Below are 20,265 nucleotides of genomic sequence, written 5' to 3' on the forward strand. Positions count from 1 at the left end.
CTGATCCGGACACGGAGCAGCTCTTAAGTGATCGTGCGACCTGGCCGTACACAGGACCATAGGCCTCGTGGTCCTACAGCTGGAGCCTAGGCTGTAAATGAAAGAAGCCCCGTGACAGCGAGGAGATCAGCGCTGGACAGGTCTGCAGATCCTCTGTCATGTGAGGGACGAATCTACTGTTATAGGCTGTGGTGAACAGGGGCGACTCGCTAATTGTTACCAGTGCAAACATGTCCGACTGTAATGGCGGCCAGGACATGCCTCTCTCCCCATCACCTAATTGCTACTTACAACAGGATAACGGGCCGTATCATACAACACACGTTCTCCGAAGTTGCTTCTACGACCAAGACAATGAGTTCAGTGTACTTCAGTTGGCTTTCACTTTCGCCAGATCTCAGTCCAATACAGCACCTTGGGATGTGGTATGTGCAGCTGCCAATTTGACGTAACTGCGTGACGCTATCATGTCAATGTGGACCAGGATCTCTTAAGGGATGTTTTCAGCACCTTATTGAATCCTTACCCCAGGATTCCAGCTGTGCTGGGGGCAAAGGGTGGGGGGGGGGGGGGGGTCATACCCGGTACTAGAAAGGTGTACAACATAGTTAATCAGGAGAGTAGTTGGGAACGGGCCATGGGTCAAAACCAGAACAGACAGCGCAGTACAAAACAGAATTCACAGGGAGAGTCAAAGGCCAGCCGAATCAGGAACCAAGAATGCAGAAGAACAAACAGGAACGCTGGAGTTGGGTGAACCAATATTAGGGCACCCTAATGGTGCCAGAGTAAGGTTTAAATACATGAGGGTGCTCTCTGATTGGAGCCAGGGGGTTTCCAGTGATCAGACGCAGCTGACCGCCGACAGGCTGTGAGAGAAGGCGTCCCACTGCCTAGCAACGGGACACGATGCACAGCGCATGCGTGCGCTGCGCTGTCATATAAAAGATAGATATACACACTGCGCTGAATTACAGGCTAAGCGGTATTACCGTAGCAGCAGTGGGATCAAGGTGTCCCTCCTTGAACAAATTAATCGACAAACAAAGATGTCCCAATTGCGCTCGTAGTAAATATATCGAATATGACAGAACAAAATTATACAGAATGTTAGTTACTTATCCAAAAAATGATAATAATAATAATATTACAACAGTATGCAAAAAAACAGTAGGGTAATACAGATAAAAATAGCATACGTTATTGTCCTAAAGAATGTTTTATATGGGGGACTATAGACAATAAACAGGTTTATATGGCAGGAAGGTGATGTGACCAAACCTGTAAACGTTCTGTATGGAAACAGATCCAAAGAAATTATGCACAATGAAAATACCACGTATACAATCCACAATAGGTAAAAAGCAGAACGCGTCAGGTAGGAGAGAGAATGGGATGATCTAGGTCCCACCTACATCCACAAAGTCCTGGAAACCATGATCTAAATTGTCCCAATAGCAACTTGATAAAAATGTCTTTGAAAGAGTTAGTAAAAAATCAGTCCAATGACAATCTCATCTTTTCATAGAAATCACAGTCTGGAAATTCATGTACCTCAAATAAAATAAAAACGTGTCAGGGAGCTCAAAGAAATATCCCAAGTTTGAATATGTCTCCCCATCATACCCACAGCCAGCAGCGCATTCCACACCGACTGATTGAAAGCCCGGACACGGTGATAGGTCTGTGGATTTGCTGTCAGCCTGCAGGAAACTAAAAAATAAAGAATAAAACCAGGCTCTTCCCCACAAGCATTTCTCGCTAATATCACATCTCTATCAGGGTATGAGGAGTGCTTTAGTCACTGGCTGGGGGAGAGGGTATTTGGGAGGGAGGCATGAGCTGGTGGGCTTGGGGACAAGGGAGCATTTGCCCCCCAGGCCTGTCCTGTTACACAAGATATCTGCATCTGAATTAACCCCTGCTCCCACCTTGCCCCCCTCCGCTCTATACTCAATGCGGCTGCGAGACTCATCTTCCTCTCACGCCGCTCCTCCTCTGCCTCCCCTCTCTGTCTTTCCTTACACTGGCTCCCCTTCCCCTACAGAATCCTTTTTAAACTCCTCACCACCACTTACAAGGCTCTCTCTGTCTACTGCCCCTTATATCTCTAACCTCCTCTCCATTCATACTCCAGACCGCTCCCTGCGCTCGGCCAATGATCGCCGCCTCTCCACTGTGATCACTTCTTCCCCTGAAGACATATCTGATAAATGTGTGGTATCCTGGAGGTGCTACTGTAGGTGCTACACCCCTCCAATGCCAAGCCCAACGCCAAAGGGGCCCAGCAGAGTATCGGCCTCTATCCCGGGACTTGGAGATGAAGCTGGGATTAGCCTATCCAGCGGGGGGCTGGTCCTAGCCAGAGGAAGTTGTTCCTGATGATGAGGAATAAACTGGTGCACCAACGAGGTAGAGCTCCCAGTGAGTGGTTTCACAGGGGACTGTGTCCTGTCGTGGGCATTAAACCTGTTTAGAAGCTACTAAGTGACAGAGGATTGTTGAGAGCTATATAGAAGCTCTAAAAGATGCCTCTGGGTCTATGAATGAGGCAGTAGACCTGCTTTACTGCCAAAATTGGGACAGTTTGAAGGTATCCTTTGCAATATTTTGAAGACCTAATTAATTAAAAGCTGGAATTGTACTTTAAATACACCCACTCAGCAGCTCCGTGACTCTGGGGATTATATCACATTATTGGCAACTACACCATAGCATTTCATCCTACCCAACTGTCCAACTGTCCAGATTTGAGGGGCCTCCTCCGCCCTTGCCACAGCTTATGGCAACGTTGGGGAGTTCTGCTCACCGTGGACGCGTGGCAATGTAAGGGCCTTATAGTGTGTGTAAGCAAGTTGTCCTGATTTCCGGGACAATGGTGGGAGCTGTGGTATTTTGCAGGAACGTTTCTCTCTGTCACCCGTCAGACTATGGAGCACAATCCCCATCACGTTACACTTGTTAAATTTCATTACAACATCATTTTTGCATTGTAAATATTCAATAAAACATTATTTTAACAAGTGTCCCACACAAGGATTAAATGCATGCATCATGCTGAAAATAAGAAATGTTATCCTGCTCATAGTAAATTTTCAATAATGAAAAATGGGGATAATTGTAGGGACAAATCTGGGTCTGTTCCTGGAAGCTAGGGGCAGATGGGGGCTAAGTTATTAGAATTAAAGAGCTGTTGCATAGAGCCCACGGTCTACAGACCTTATATAGTAAGAAATTGTGTCCTCTATAATAAACTATAATAAACTCCAGGAGATATTTGTACATTGAACTTGTCTCAGTCATTCGGGAACCGACAAAATGGCGCCTGCCCCTACAGCGGCGACAACTTTTGCTGGGCATCCTCCCAGTAATGTTAGCCCCGCCCTATGACGGCGTGGGCTCGAGGCGTTTCTCTTGTTGCCATAGCAATGCGCTCACCTGGCCGTGACGTACCCAGGAAGGTGCCGCCTTAAGCCGTTCCCTGGTAACCATGGCTCCCGCCCCGCCCCCTCGGACGTGCCCCCGGAAGTGAGCTGGCCTTGCTGCCGTGGAGCGGAGGACCCGGAAGTGCGGTGGGGCCGGGTGGAATGGCGGCGGCAGCTGCGGGAGCTAGGGACGAGGAGAAGGACATGAAGCAGCCGCAGGAGGACATCAGGGACCCCGGGGCGCTGCCGGGGAGAGGCGGCGGAGACAGTGAGTGCTGGGGGAGGAGCCGGGGACAGACGGGTTCTGTTACTGTGGGGACCTGTGCCTGTGTGCTGGTATTACACTACAAGTCCCAGCATGCCCTACGAGCCTATGGATGGCCTGCTGAGGCTTGTTGTCCCACAGTAGCTGGGGTACTTAATGCTTTGCAATATGAATTCTTAAGAGGGCACTGGTAATGGAGGAGGGGTGGCAGGTAGGAGCTGGGCACTGGGGGGTGGCAGGTAGGAGCTGGGCACTGAGGGGTGGCAGGTAGGAGCTGGGCACTGGGGGGTGGCAGGTAGGAGCTGGGCACTGGGGGGGTGGCAGGTAGGAGCTGGGCACTGGGGGGTGGCAGGTAGGAGCTGGGCACTGAGGGGGTGGCAGGTAGGAGCTGGGCACTGAGGGGGTAGCAGGTAGAAGCTGGGCACTGGTGGTGGCAGGTAGGAGCTGGGCACTGGTGGTGGCAGGTAGGAGCTGGGCACTGGGGGGGTGGCAGGTAGGAGCTGGGCACTGGGGGGTGGCAGGTAGGAGCTGGGCACTGGGGGGGTAGCAGGTAGGATCTGGGCACTGGGGGGGTGGAAGGTAGGATCTGGGCACTGGGAGGTGGCAGGTAGGAGCTGGGCACTGGGGGGGGGTAGCAGGTAGGATCTGGGCACTGGGGGGGTGGAAGGTAGGATCTGGGCACTGGGAGGTGGCAGGTAGGAGCAGACCACTGGCAATGGGGTTACTGGTAGGAGTTGAGCTCTGAAGGGTGGTGTATATAGTGAGCGGTGACAATAGGAATAGCTGTGTATGGAGATGGGTACAGATCAGGAATTGGCGGGACTGAGCAGAGGATTCCGACAGAATGGAGTCCATGCAGGCTACATGTGCATGGTTGGTGGGCACAGACAGTAGAAATAATGGAGAAGGTTTTGGATAGAAGAGCATTGGGTTAGAACAGTGAGTGGGTGAAGAGGCTGTAAGGGTGCAGCATAGGAACTAGCTAGCTTCTGTCTTCTCCATTTAATCCTCACCACTCAATTTTTAACTATATCAATGATGCCTGTGTTGCATGTACTGGTCCTTCATAAAACCTCCAGTGTTTGTGGTCTCAGTGGGGAGGAATAGTTTCTCTTCTCATCAGAACCTTGGTGTGTTCCAGCTACGTACAGTACACACCATTGTATGTTCTCCTTCACTGGCTGCGTGTGAGACACTGAAATATTAATGCTTTGTTAATCATTATAGGACCTATTGGAATAAGTATCTCAAGACTATGGTTAGTGTAGAAAAGATTTTCTGCACACACATGTTCTGTTTTGGTTTTTTTTGTTTCTTTTTCTACTATTTTAAGTGCTTTTCTCCATGAGTAAAGTAGTTCAATCCTTTTAAATGCTGGCTAGAGAGGAATGTTTATGTAGTCTTGTCTATGCTCATTCTTGAACATAAACGTTTAGTAAAAGTTGGGACTATTGAGAGTTACAGAACGTAGGTTGATTGAAGGGATCATTCACGTTAGGACCCCCCACCATCTATAATATCCATCACCAAGTGACAGGGTAACATTCTGGAGTCCATCTCCTGGGTTCATGATCATAACACCTTTGTCAGCTTGTGATATAGTAATAGGATCTTATTTACAAATAAATGATTTTTCAAAAAATTAAATATATTTTTCAGTTTCATATTTCAAATTGGAGGATAGGGATAATCCTAGTTTTGTTTAAGCAGAGGAGGGTTCTCATCTAAGCATTCAGAAGTACAAAGAATCATTGACCGGTTTAGCAAGTCGGTACTTGGCTAAGGTAACGGCTACAACCATAGTTTTGGATTTATAAATCGCCACCAAAAATAATTATCTATTCGTGATTCATTTAAAGACTTCTCTTGAGGTCCAAGTTTGTTTAATACAAAGCTGTACTGATATTTCCAGGGGAAAGGGGGTAGTGCTCTGTGTCTGGCTAAATGACGCGGCAGATGGGGTTGGCCGTAGATCAATCACTCGCTTCAGCCATCCCCCATGAAAATGCAAACGTCACCCCTAAAGGAGAAAAAAATATATGAAAGTGGATTTGACCTTTAAGATTTTAGGTCCAGCGCATCTCTGGTGCTTCCGTGCTCTTTTCACGTAATGGGAAAACCCCATGACAGGTGTTAGCCGTACACTTTTGCTTCCAGGCTATTATGGATATTGTCACTGTTGGGTGGAGTTGCGGATAAGGATTAGTGTTTCTGTACAGACCAGTTAGACTGCATATCTGCTGTCGCAGAAGATTGTATATTTAATGTCTGCACCCTCTCTCCCGCAGGGGTCAATCGTCGTCTAAAGTATGTCAGCCTGGCGGTGCTCGTGGTACAGAATGCCTCGCTCATCCTCAGCATCAGATATGCCCGTACCCTGCCCGGAGAGCGATTCTTCTCCACCACTGCCGTGGTCATGGCAGAGATTCTCAAGGGGATAACCTGTCTGCTGCTCATGCTGGTGCAGAAGAGAGGTACGCAGCGTCGGATAGTTTATTCTGGTCTGCCATTGGTTGGGATTTGTGTCACTCCGTCTGCAGACCACACCTACTCATATTGGTGTCTCCTACAACCACACCCTGCTTGTGATTTATTTCTAGCTCCTACTAATGTATATACTCTCTGTGGTGGACACGTTCTGAGCATACTGTTAATTCAGATAGATCATCATATATGTATTATGTTTTCTTTGCCTGACTTTATTCTGGACAGGACACATTAGGAATCATGGCAGCTCTATGGCTATAGAGATCGGTAGTTGCCTGTTCCAGGTTTGTGTTGCTCAGTGATTGTGTTTTCCCATGGTCACTCACTAGAGTAGGAATCTAATGTGTCCTCGATTCCCGCTATATATTGTCTGAGAAATGCTAGCCCCTGAGTTGTCTTGCGCAAAACATAGATTCTATCTCTGAGAACAGCTTTGGACAAAACCGGGGCGTGGACAGATGATTTGTATAGCTGAGATCTGAGCAGGACTAACGTCGTCTCATAGCTTGTTAGACACAGGGATAGATGGCCTTGGTGCTCAATCTCACTTTTACAAGCATATATATATAATGAGCATTCTTCCTGTTTTTAGATGGCCTACAATATAAAATATTTTATAGGTTTAATCATTAACAAGCACAAACTGCTTGGTGTTCTCTGTGTTTTATATCATTATCGTATCCGTATTCCTTTCTTGCAGACTTTTCTATCTCACTTAATTACATCACAAACAGCATTCATCGTCTCTTTAGATATTAAATAACTAGCTTCTAGTCTCGGCTATTCCTCTACAGATCCTCTGTACTGAAAGCTGGAAAGTTAGACTCCTAGATAAATAGTAACATGGTTGATGAGGTTGAAAAAGACCCCAGTCCATCAAGTTCAACCTATTTGGATCTCCTGGGATTCCTCACTTATATTTGAAATGGATTCAGATGAAGCAACAGCCAATCTGTTTCCACATGGTAAATTCCCTCCTGACCCAATATTTCAGTTCTGTTTCTCCCTGGATCCACTACTATCCTTCATTTTAATGAACGGTTGTAACCCTGGATCCTATTTTCCGCTAAAAATATGTCTAACCCTTTCTTAAACATATCAATTGAATCTGCCATCACAACCATCCCTAGCAGTGAATTCCATATCTTGACTGCCCTTACTGCAAAGAACCCCTTCCTTTGCTGCTTGTGAAACTTCCTCTCCTCTAACCTTAGACGGTGACCACGTGTCCTGTGTATAGTCCTCGGGGTAAAAAGTTCCCATGAAAATTCTCTGTATAGACCCTTAATATATTTGTATAGAGTAATATAATCACCCCTCTTAGACTTCAGTTTTCTAAAGTAAACATGCCTAAACAGGCTACCCTTTCCTCATAACTTAATGACTCCATACCCTTTATCAATTTTTTTCACCCTTCTTTGAACCCTTTCTAGTTCCATAATTTATTTTTTTTATAGCGTGGCCCCCAGGACTGTAGTCCATATTCTAGATTAGGTCTTCCTTTGCTTCTATGCCCCTTTTTATGCATGCCAATACTTTATTGGCCCTAGCAGCTGCTGCTTGACATTGAGCACTATTGCAAAGTCTACCGTCTACGAGCACTCCCAAATCCTTTTCTATAGATTCCCCTAAATATATCCCATTTAATTTATGGATTGTGTGCTTGTTTTTGATCCCTAAATGCATAACCTTACATTTATCTATGTTAAACTTCATCTTCCATTTGAACACCCAATCCTCCAGTTTATTTAAATCCCTCTGTAGAGAAACTATATCTTGCTCTGATTTTATTACCCAAATGGCCTCAAACTTGGAGAACTTCATACCTGTTTGTTACAGACATTTGATTGGCTGCCATCATACAACCAATCAGAAACACTCATCTCATTGTTTCTAAACTAAAGGTTGTTGGGGCAGGAACTGGACAGGGAGGAGCAGGAAGGGTCCTGATATGATCACTGTTGCTGTACGTATAACCTCTCATCACTTCCTGCAGGTAACATCAAGGAACTGGTCGTATATCTGTATGATGCCATCATTATTCAGTACATGGATACACTGAAGCTGGCAGTGCCCTCCCTGATATACACTCTACAGAATAACCTCCAGTATGTGGCCATATCTAACCTCCCAGCAGCGACCTTCCAGGTGGGTATCTGACGTCACCCTACGTATCTCTCTCATCCTCTGTTTTTGTTTTGCTATTTTACTTTACTTTAAAGGAGAATTTCCCCTATTTTTCTTACATTTTCCCAGTAACCCTTCTATCCTAATAGAGCCACGACTGTCCCGTGACTGAGCCCTGTGTGTGTTAGGAGATACCTACCCCCTCCCCATATGGAGAAACCTCCATATTTGATGCCCCCTTTAAAGAGGACTTCTCTACCTGCACTCAGTGCTGACTACTTTCATCATGTACATATATGAAATGCTCCTTCCCTCCCTCTTATTATAGTTTAGGGGTGTGGGAGTGACAGAACGGTGAGGTCATTTAGAAGTGTTCATCTAATCATCCTTCTCCTAATCAATCCTTCTGTTTTCTTACCTGGAGCTGTAGAGCCGGCTGAACCAGTGACATCATGGAGACACTGACTAATGTTCATGAGATACCGGTTCCTTGTGAAATAATAGGCTACAATCTCATGAATGTTTGTGCAGCCCAGGCGATGGCTGTCACTTGTATCCTTCACCCCTTTGTCTCCTGTACAGCTTGTTCTTTCCTGCTATAGTTCGGTTCCTCATCTGTTGCATCTCTCTCTCTTCCAGGTCACGTATCAGTTGAAGATTTTGACCACCGCACTCTTTTCTGTTCTTCTACTGAGGAAAAGTCTGTCCCGGCTTCAGTGGGGTTCTCTGGTTATCCTCTTTGTCGGGGTGGCCGTCGTGCAGTCCGAGCAGTCTGGCGGGAAGGAAAGCTTGGCTGCCAGCGGTCAGAACTACGTTGTGGGCCTGATAGCCGTGGCCGTGTCCTGCCTGTCCTCCGGCTTCGCGGGAGTTTACTTTGAACGCATCCTGAAGGGCAGCTCTGCTTCCGTTTGGCTACGCAACGTTCAGCTCGGCATTTTTGGCACAGCGCTAGGACTTTTGGCCATGTGGCAGCAAGACGGAGCCGCGGTGGCCGAGCGTGGCTTCTTCTACGGCTACACGCCGCTCGTGTGGTGCGTCATCTTCAACCAGGCCTTCGGTGGGCTCCTGGTGGCCGTGGTGGTGAAATACGCCGACAACATCTTGAAAGGCTTTGCCACGTCGCTGTCCATTGTGGTTTCCACGGCCGCCTCCGTCCACCTCTTTGGTTTCCACGTGGACTTTCCGTTTGCCCTGGGAACTGGGCTAGTCATAGGGGCTGTTTATTTGTACAGCCTTCCCCGGACACCAGATCCTGCAATGTCCACAGCCAGTCAGACTCCTTCGCACAAGGAAGTCTTCTTGCCAAAGTCAGTGCTCACCAAATAACCAAATTGTTTGTCATTTCTCCCCCTCTGTCTCCCGTTTTCTTCATGTTAGGCCGGTGCCTAAGGATCCAGATAGAGAGACCTCTAGGACGTTGTTTATGGCAACAGAAAATAGGCTTTCAGAAGGGAGGGCACCCCGTATTCCCTCTAATGCCCCCTACTGGTATTATTAATATGCTGCTGGGAGACCGATATCTTAACGGGACAAAGGTGCACATATAACATGTATTATGTACATACACACAGCCGTCAGCCCTTAGCGGTGCACAGACTGCGAATCCAGACGCACACCAGTGTGCGGATGTACATATGGTCGGTACTTTATATGTATTTGTACACAAGATACAGACAGCCTGGGTCAGTCATGCGTGTGTGAATGTAAATACGGCTTCGTATGTAGTGTGTGTGTGTGTGTGTGTGTGTATCTATAAATAGTATTCCTACATCGCTGTAAATATTTCTATCATTCCTGTACACACGTGGCACAGGCACACGGACTGACCTGTTATAATGTTACTGTTGGTGCCTACCTTTTTGTGGGTATATTCTGCAGATTTCCCTCTGCGTCCCCCTCAGTCGCCTTTAAAAAAAAGAAAAGGTAAATAATTTTGTCCACCTCCACCGGAGGTCGGCTTAGCTGAATCTTTGGAAGGTTTAATAATCGCCTAAACCTATTTTTAACTATATTGTATGGCTGTATATGCAGCTTGATGCTACAAAAAAAGGGGGTCTGTGTATTGACCACTGATTGGTTAATAACGTTTTGTGATTACGGGATGCTTGATTATTGGAGAGATGTGTCTGAGTTGGTCATTGGCTGCTAAGTGATCGATGTGTGCCCGTTTCAGTATCTATCATTGACAGCTTGGTAAATGTGATCCGCTGTAATAATGTGTCTTCATTGTTGATTGGTTGACTCCAGAGTATGTGCTGTGGTCACTGATTGGTCAGGGCATGGCTGTTTCTCCGTTGCTGATTGGGTGCTGTATACCCGGGCCGCTCACGGCATCTTTTGTATAGTAACTGATTTATGAGGTGACTAAGGAGGCGGCTAGTATTTAAGATGGCTTTATTTATATGCAGCTCGGGATTGAGGACTAATCGCTGGCGAGTTTGGTTATCATGGTGGGCAGGGGGCTCTGACGGGTGTTATTTGGGAACGGGTTAGTTTTATATTGTCTGCACAATGCATCGTTCTCTGCCTGGCTCCCACTAAACCTCACATCATGTGATGTGCTCCCCCCTATGTAACCCTCCTGCCCCGCCCCCCTCCTACTGCATGTTCTTTTCCTTTTTTGTTTTCTTGTACTAAACAATTGTTCAAATGTAAAATAAAATAATTTCTATTTATTATCATTTTCTCTCGTCTTTATTCCTGACCCCGCCGACTAACTGTCCCGCTCTGGAACCAGCGACAAGATGACGCTTAACGGGAAACTAGACAACTCCGAATCGCTGCTAATACATGTAACACTTCCAGATAGATATATATATATATATATATATATATATATATATATATATATATATATATATATATATATATATATATATATATATATATATATATATATATATATATATATATATATATTCCACTCACAATACAGCCATAACCTTCTCTATCTATTTTTCCATTTAAGGTAATAAGGTGTTTAGCTTTGTTTGCTTTTAATGTACTTACCGCAGCCTTGTATACTAACTGCAGACACTTAAATGGAACAGGTGAAAAAAATGAATAAATTTATTGTATGATGTTTATACAATTCTTTACACTTTCAGGCAGACTTATTGGTTTCTACATACCCTTCTACCACTTTGCTTTATCTTTCTGTGCTTTTCATCTAAGCCATTATATAATATATGAATCCTCTTACCACCCTTATTAACCACGGATGTGACACAACTTCTATGTGGATACGGTTATATCGAATACCCCAACCATAGCTGGGCTGTGCCGTATTCACTAAAAAATGAAGAGCTTTGCCCGGTAGATATAAGGAGTTTGCTGAAGAGCACAGATTGAAAGACAGGAAGATAAAGCAATGTTTAATATACGTTCCTGGAAGAGATGCCCAAACAAGTCTTCTAAGGATGAAACCTTTTGTTGTGCAGGTTAAAGGGACCACTAACCCTATGTTGACTTATTTACCAATCATAAGTATTTTGTAACATTCACAAATGTGTGTGTGTAATAGTGCCCATATAATGACAGTAATATATGTACCATTGTTAGTCAGCCGGGCACGTTTCTTTGTGCTATTATGAAACTTTTAACCTTGTATAAGACTAGGTATCGGATTCCTAAACAAATTTTAATTTTGACGAGCTCTGCAGACTATTTGTGAATGTTTTATTAACGCCCTTACATAAAACAACTGCATGTCCGGTCTATAGCAGCAGATAAAGTTTCAAGCATTTAATAAGAAGCAATTGTTTTGTTTTATTTTTTTTCTTTTAAACACATTTTTTCCAAAATTGAAGAGTGCAAAAATGAAAACTGCATAAAGTAAATTGTATTTTGGGATTAATTTTCTGTATGTACTTTCCATATCAGTGTGGCAGCTGGTACACAGTAAGCTGTGCATATGACTCGGGCACAGGTGTGGGTTTAGATCATGCTCTGTAAAGTGTTACCCAAAATCTGCTTCCCAATGACAATAAGATAACCGTAAGTGGCTTCTGAAATTGTACCGGTCGTCTACACACGATTCTACTGAACCGATATGCTGCCTGTCCCGGTGACGTCACTGAGGCACTTTGTGTTGCCGAATAGGCAAAAGGAATCCACAGATTAATTTATTTTTTAGGCTTAGAAGGCACACGGCTATGGTCAGCATGGTTCACGGGAAGGTGGATACATTTTTTTTTTATATTTTAAACCTTTTGTAGTGTGCAATTAATGATCTATTTGTTCACAAGTGACTGAGGGCATCTGTGAATGAACCACAATACACACTGAGAATTATATCACCAAAGGAGACTATCTACAAATCATCTTCTGTTTGGGTTGGATGTTTAGAAGATCTGTCACTGTGTTCTTCAATGGTGGTTTGGTGATATTCTAAAGTACGGGAAGATGAATCCCGAGGATCAGGCTGAGCCTGGGGGACGCAGGACATTCTGGGAAACCGTTGGGGGTACATGTTCCCTCCCTGGCTCTAGAATAAGGATGTTACCAGGCACAGAGCAGTTCTGTCATTGCCATAAAGTGACATGTTCAATCCTAAGTATTATATGCAGCAAAATTACACTTCTTGTGCAGATCAATGTCTGTATAGTTTCCTCTAGTAGAGAATGAGCCAGTAACAGCTGCCAGACCAGTAGGAGGTGAAGGCAGCTGTGATACTGTTACCCAATGTCTGAGTGATACTCTGCCCAGTAGCTCATGGGCTGCTCCATCTGGGACACTGAGCCCATAACTATTATTATTCTTGTATCTATATATTATACAATGACTGATAGATGAAGACAGCTGTTACTGCCCAAGCCTCACCCAGCCTTGTTTACGTAGTACGTAATGTTTTATATGTGCTGTATGTTGCAAAGTATATACAAAGACTATAAATATTGTTCCTGCGGAGAGAGGCACAGAGCCAGCCTGGTGACTGGTAGATCTAAACAGAGATAGAAGTGCCATGTGCACTGGCACTAGGCCAACAGGTGCCTTAAAATTGGGATGATTGACACATGCTGACTCCCTCCGTGTCAGGGAGGTAGTGGGAATGAAGGGCCCAGGGGTGGGGGATGCAGTGAAACAAGAGACCAGTTGTGGGGGAAGCGGTGGAACGAGCAGGCCAGGTGTGGGGGATGTGGTGAAATGAGCGGGGCAGGTGTGGGGGAACAAGGTGGAATGAGAGGGCCAGGTGTTGTGGATATGGTGGAACAAGTAGGCCAGGTGTGGGGGAAGCAGTGGAACGAGTAGGCCAGGTGTGGGGGAAGCAGTGGAACGAGTAGGCCAGGTGTGGGGGATGCTGTGGAACCTGCAGGCCAGGTGTCGTGGATGTGGTCGAACAAGCAGGCCAGGTGTGGGGGAAGCAGTGGAACGAGCAGGCCAGGTGTGGGGGAAGCAGTGAAACAAGCAGGCCAGGTGTGGGGAAAGCAGTAGAACGAGCAGGCCAGGTGTCATGGATGTGGTGAAACGAGCGGGCCAGGTGTCATGGATGTGCTGGAATGAGTGGGCCAGGTGTGGAGGATGTGGTGCAATGAGCGGGCCAAGTGTGGGGGGATGTGGTGGCACGAGCGGGCCAAGTGTGGGGGGATGTGGTGGCACGAGCGGGCCAAGTGTGGGGGGATGTGGTGGCACGAGCGGGCCAAGTGTGGGGGGATGTGGTGGCACGAGCGGGCCAAGTGTGGGGGGATGTGGTGGCACGAGCGGGCCAAGTGTGGGGGGATGTGGTGGCACGAGCGGGCCAAGTGTGGGGGGATGTGGTGGCACGAGCGGGCCAAGTGTGGGGGGATGTGGTGGCACGAGCGGGCCAAGTGTGGGGGGATGTGGTGGAACGAGCGGACCAGGTGTGGTGGAACGAGGGGGCCAGGTGTGGGGGGTGTGGTGGAATGAGGGTCCAGGTGTGGGGGGTGTGGTGGAACGAGCGGGCCAGGTGTGGAGGGTGTGGTGGAATGAGGATCCAGGTGTGGGGGGTGTGGTGGAATGAGGATCCAGGTGTGGAGGGTGTGGTGGAACGAGGATCCAGGTGTGGGGGGTGTGGTGGAACGAGGGGGCCATGTGTGGGGGGTGTGGTGGAACGAGGGGGACAGGTGTGGTGGAACGAGAGGGCCGGGTGTTGGGGATGTGAGGGAACGAGCGGGCCAGGTGTGGGGGATGCTGTGGAACGAGCAGGGCAGGTGTGGGGGATGCTGTGGAACGAGCAGGGCAGGTGTGGGGGATGTGGTGCAATGAGCGGGCCAGGGGTGGGGGAACGAGGTGGAATGAGCGGGCCAGGGGTGGGGGAACGAGGTGGAACAAGCGGGCCAGGTGTGGGGGAATGAGGTGGAACGAGCGGGCCGGGTGTGGGGGAATGAGGTGGAACGAGCGGGCCGGGTGTGGTGGAACGAGGGGGCCATGTGTGGGGGGTGTGGTGGAACGAGGGGGCCAGGTATGGGGGAACGAGCGGGCCAGGTGTGGGGGAACGAGGTGGAACGAGCGGGACAGGTGTGGGGGAACGAGCGGGCCAGGTGTGGGGGAACGAGCGGGCCAGGTGTGGGGGGGGACGAGGTGGAACGAGCAGGGCAGGTGTGGGGGATGCTGTGGAACGAGCAGGGCAGGTGTGGGGGATGCTGTGGAACGAGCAGGGCAGGTGTGGGGGATGTGGTGCAATGAGCGGGCCAGGGGTGGGGGAACGAGGTGGAACAAGCGGGCCAGGTGTGGGGGAATGAGGTGGAACGAGCGGGCCAGGTGTGGGGGAATGAGGTGGAACGAGCGGGCCGGGTGTGGGGGAATGAGGTGGAACGAGCGGGCCGGGTGTGGTGGAACGAGGGGGCCATGTGTGGGGGGTGTGGTGGAACGAGGGGGCCAGGTATGGGGGAACGAGCGGGCCAGGTGTGGGGGAACGAGGTGGAACGAGCGGGCCAGGTGTGGGGGAATGAGCGGGCCAGGTGTGGGGGAACGAGCGGGCCAGGTGTGGGGGGGGACGAGGTGGAACGAGCGGGCCAGGTGTGTGAGCTAGGTGGGACGAGGGGGCCTGGTGTTGTGGATGTGGTGGAACGAGCGGGCCAGGTGTGGGGTAACGAGGTGGAACGAGCGGGCCAGGTGTGTGAGCTGTGGTGGAACGAGGGGCATGGTGTTGTGGATGTGGTGGAACGAGCGGGCCAGGTGTGGGGGAACGAGCGGGCCAGGTGTGGGGGAACGAGGTGGAACGAGCGGGCCAGGTGTGGGGGAACGAGCGGGCCAGGTGTGGGGGAACGAGCGGGCCAGGTGTGGGGGGGGACGAGGTGGAACGAGCGGGCCAGGTGTGTGAGCTAGGTGGGACGAGGGGGCCTGGTGTTGTGGATGTGGTGGAACGAGCGGGCCAGGTGTGGGTATGTGTTGGAACGAGCGCGGGCCAGGTGTCGGGGATGTGGTGGAACAAGGAACACGGGCATCAGTAATTTGGTAGAGTGAGTGCATTGTGCAGATGTCAACAATTTGTCAGGGTCCATCATCACATAACTGCTCAGAGGCACAAAGCTGTATCGAGAGACAGACACATGAGGGGAGAAAACAAAGAGGGAGACAAAAATCAATCATCTTGCTCAGGGCTGTCAATGCTGTTACAGCCTCTTAGCTGTGGATCAGCCTGCAACAGTCCTATATACTCAACTTCTCTCTTTTCAAAATGAGGCGATTCCTGACAAGCCCTATAGCGTCCTCAGAGGTCTGAGAGCATTATTACATATTTACCAGCTGCAAAACATGCAGCCCTGAGATGCATTTACACAAGTGCGAATGTTTGTCCACCCAACGCATTTCACCATGCACACCGCTATCCGGGTCCTTGGAACTTCTCCCAGATACAGTACGCACGAGGAAATCAGTACACACATCACCTCAGAGTCAAACCTGACAGCACTTTAGAAGAAAAATGTAAAAGGTGGAATTAATGGGTGTGATTCTAATCAATGTAGGTTCATGTATCTGATGCATGAACCGTGAGAGTCTCTTACAGTTCACTTTTCTGTGTTTAAATGCTTTTATTCCTCTCATCAGACCCCACCTGCCCCTTTTTTTTTTTTGAAATTAGTCTGTTTGCTAAAACCAGCCTTTGTTTTGTCTTTTAGGATCATTTCCAAACAGAAAGGCTCCTGAGATCCTTGGGACCAGGACGTCCGTGTTCAGACAATATAATTACGGCTTTGTTCCGGATTCTTTTTTCCATAAGCGTACATTGCCCAGACTTTACCCATCGCTTGCCAAGTCTTACATGAAGTATTACAACACACACCTCCTGCGGAGTTTCTCAATAATGACATGTGTCATACGCCCGGAATGTCACGGACTGAAAGCAGCTACCAAAGAAATTGATAGCTCAGCCACGTCATCTTGTTTTGCTACTCACCAGTGTTAACTCTATTTAATATATCTGTATTAATAGATCATGTGGATTCCTGCCAGCTACACCTCCTGCGAGAGCCGGGCAAGCTGAAAGCCCAAAAGGAAGATTACAATATTCTGTTTCATTCTTTCTTACAGAGCTAGTACAGAAATACAAAACAAAGCAATAGAAACATTAACAAACATATTTATAATATTTTAGATTTAAGCATAAACAATTATCAGAAAAAAATAATAGTGTTGTATAAAACAGTATTTGCATATAATACAACTGTTGCTGCTGGATTTTGTTATATGTGTAAACACACTTCTGCCATCTACTCGTATATCTTATTCTGTGATAAATAAGCCCTTTTAGAATTTCAGTTACCACAAGCGTCCACCCCTAAGGATCACCCATGTGAACAGTTATTTAACACCTAGATTGTACCTTTCTGTGACTTCTCTGAAATTCTTTGTAATTAAAATTAATTTACAATATTTTTTAGGCTAAAATAGTGCATCCATTGTTTTTTTAAAATCATATATTTTTTAAATTATATCATCTTTCAAATGGACACAAAGCTCAAGAAATAATAATTGCTTAAATGTGTCCAGTGCGGGAGGGGGGGGGGGCACACAGCGCGGCACAGTGAAAGGGGGGGCGCACAGCGCGACAGTGAAAGGGGGGGGCGCACAGCGCGACAGTGAAAGGGGGGGGCGCACAGCACGACAGTGAAAGGGGGGGCACACAGCGCGACACAGTGAAAGGGGGGGGCACACAGCGCGACACAGTGAAAGGGGGGGGGCACACAGCGTGACACAGTGAAAGGGGGGGGGCACACAGCGCGACACAGTGAAAGGGGGGGCACACAGCGCGGCACACAGCGCAGCACAGTGAAAGGAGGGGGGCGCACAGCGCGGCACAGTGAAAGGGGGGCGCACAGTGCGACACAGTGAAAGGGGGGGGCGCACAGTGCGACACAGTGAAAGGGGGGGGCGCACAGCGCGACACAGTGAAAGGGGGGGCACACAGCACGACAAAGTGAAAGGTGGGGGCACACAGCACGACAAAGTGAAAGGTGGGGGCACACAGCACGACAAAGTGAAAGGTGGGGGCACACAGCACGACAAAGTGAAAGGTGGGGGCACACAGCACGACAAAGTGAAAGGGGGGGGGCACACAGCACGACACAGTGAAAGGGGGGGCACACAGCGCGACACAGTGAAAGGGGGGGCACACAGCGCGACACAGTGAAAGGGGGGGGCACACAGCGCGACACAGTGAAAGGGGGGGGGCACACAGCGCGACACAGTGAAAGGGGGGGGCACACAGCGCGACACAGTGAAAGAGGGGGCACACAGCGCGACACAGTGAAAGGGGGGGCACACAGCGCGACACAGTGAAAGGGGGGCACAGCACGACACAGTGAAAGGGGGGGCACAGCACGACACAGTGAAAGGGGGGGGCACACAGCACGACACAGTGAAAGGGGGGGGGGCACACAGCACGACACAGTGAAAGGGGGGGGCACACAGCACGACACAGTGAAAGGGGGGGGGCCACACAGCACGACACAGTGAAAGGGGGGGGCACACAGCGCGACACAGTGAAAGAGGGGGCACACAGCGCGACACAGTGAAAGGGGGGGCACACAGCGCGACACAGTGAAAGGGGGGCACAGCACGACACAGTGAAAGGGGGGGCACAGCACGACACAGTGAAAGGGGGGGGCACACAGCACGACACAGTGAAAGGGGTGGGGGGCACACAGCACGGACACAGTGGAAAGGGGGGGCACACAGCACGACACAGTGAAAGGGGGGGCGGCACAGTGAAGGGGAGCCACACAGAGCGACACAGTGAAAAGGGGGGGGGCACTCAGCTTAACAGAGTGAAAGGAGGGCCACACAGCACAACACAATCCGCACAAAAAACCCCCAGGGTCACACACCCACACAGCACTTCCTCCTATCACCAGCAGAGCTGGGCTCCCAGAGTGGCCCCAGCATGATGTATTCCCGCGGTGCTTAAATATTCATTCTGCGATTTGTCTTTTTTTATTACCGTATTTGCTCTCAGTTGTAAAGCTCTGCAGAGTATATAAATAAACGTGAGTAATAAGAGGATGGAAAAAGGAAAAAAATTTGCATTCAGCATGAAAAAAGTATTATTGAAAGACAGGACATTTTCTGGGACTGTCTGGACATTAGGGACAGTTGGAAACTATGGGTCTGTGCTGCCCGGAGGTCTCCTGATAGTAAATCCAACCTGCAGAGATCTGCGCCTGTGTGCGCATCGGTGTGATGCGCAGCATGATCACTGCTGAGTAACAGAGTATTAGTACCTTTGCTATGTAGACCTATATATTGAACATCGTTGTCTACTCTCCCAAAATATCCGGGAAAACTCAAATTAGGCAAAACCTCCCTGGAAGACCAGCGGCAATAAAGCCGCCAGGTGGGCTGAGCCGAGCTGTGATGGCGCAAATCGCGTAAGTCCAACCCGCCTCACCTCTGTGATCACGGAGCGGGGGACGGCAGCGTGATGATGCAATTAGTGTCATCATACACAGTGCACTGGCCGCTCGATGACGCAATGTCAAAGCCACCCAAATCTTTCCACTAATACCTTCCAGAGCGGAGACCTGAAAAGTGGGAATATGATGAGGAAATTGTAAAGGATACGATCAGAGGGAAAAAAAAAATGACATTTTGGTGACAGGGAAATTGTCTTAGTATTGCTGTCCTCCTTTAGCAGAGCGCCCCCTTCTGGCTTCATCTGTCCAGGCAATAAAGGGACAAAATCATTGTATCCTCTACTCTCACGCTGTAGGCTCTCAACACTTTTGGATTATTTTAATTAAAGGGTTAACGCTGGAGAAATCCAAGATCTCCGGCATTAACCGAATTATGAGCACTTACAGCAGCATTGTTATTTATTAAGCTGTGAAAAATGATGAAAGTGTTCTGCACATAACACTTTATACATTTCTATACACAGTGCTTTTTTTTGTCATAGAACTCACCAGAACTGAGTTCCGGCACCTTTTTGAGACGGATTTTCCAAGTTTTAAAAATAACTTTTGAACATGTGATGTTTGGTCCACGTAAATTTGAATCGCCCTGTCGAGCGTAGCATGTCGGTGGCAGAATCATTAAAACGGTGCATGCGTACTTCATCCACGCTGGTTGTGATGGCGCTGCTCGGCTTGTGATTGGTCGTGCGCTGAGAGCTTACTGTGGGCGGCGACCGTTATGTTTCGTTACACAACTGACGTGTGTGGGAGTGTGTACAGTGAGTGACTACGTGATGTGAGTTTTCTTACAAAAAATAACAATATATCTATCTATATATCAAACATGAGGTATTAGTTACATTTTGATCAAAACATTTAAGCCTTCATCCCAGCGTCAAATACACCTCATTATATTCAGGTCCAGCACCATTAAAATGCAGTTAAAATCAGATGTACTCACCTCCCAGGTATAGGGGCTTACGTCTAGCAAGGGCTGGCTTGTGAGCCACACCCACAAGAGCCTTATATAGGCTTGACAGACAGCTGCTATGACAATAAGACAATATCTTGATACAAAACTAGAGAAGAAATAAGCCCGCGCTCAGTA

General features: G+C 48.3%; 1 protein-coding gene across 1 annotated transcript; it reads left to right on the top strand.

The window, feature by feature from the left end:
• Positions 1–3,501: 3,501 nt before the first annotated feature.
• SLC35A2 (solute carrier family 35 member A2) lies at positions 3,502–16,894 on the top strand. Its single transcript, XM_075185626.1, has 5 exons — positions 3,502–3,693; positions 5,979–6,164; positions 8,174–8,325; positions 8,944–9,611; positions 16,386–16,894. Exons 1-5 carry the CDS (start codon positions 3,588–3,590, stop codon positions 16,411–16,413), a joined length of 1,140 nt encoding a protein of 379 aa, XP_075041727.1. The 5' UTR covers positions 3,502–3,587; the 3' UTR covers positions 16,414–16,894.
• The last annotated feature ends 3,371 nt before the right edge of the window (positions 16,895–20,265 follow it).

The sequence above is a fragment of the Mixophyes fleayi genome, chromosome 9 (assembly GCF_038048845.1).
Source record: "Mixophyes fleayi isolate aMixFle1 chromosome 9, aMixFle1.hap1, whole genome shotgun sequence".
In the NCBI taxonomy this organism is placed as follows: domain Eukaryota; kingdom Metazoa; phylum Chordata; class Amphibia; order Anura; family Limnodynastidae; genus Mixophyes; species Mixophyes fleayi.

What these genes read in the sequence shown, in the direction of transcription:
- SLC35A2 (XM_075185626.1), top strand. Translation starts at nt 3,588, where the DNA reads ATGGCGGCGGCAGCTGCGGGAGCTAGGGACGAGGAGAAGGACATGAAG. An exon ending in CATGCTGGTGCAGAAGAGAG is followed by an intron (nt 6,165 to 8,173) that starts GTACGCAGCGTC and finishes CACTTCCTGCAG; the next exon opens with GTAACATCAAGGAACTGGTC. An exon ending in TCCCAGCAGCGACCTTCCAG is followed by an intron (nt 8,326 to 8,943) that starts GTGGGTATCTGA and finishes TCTCTCTTCCAG; the next exon opens with GTCACGTATCAGTTGAAGAT.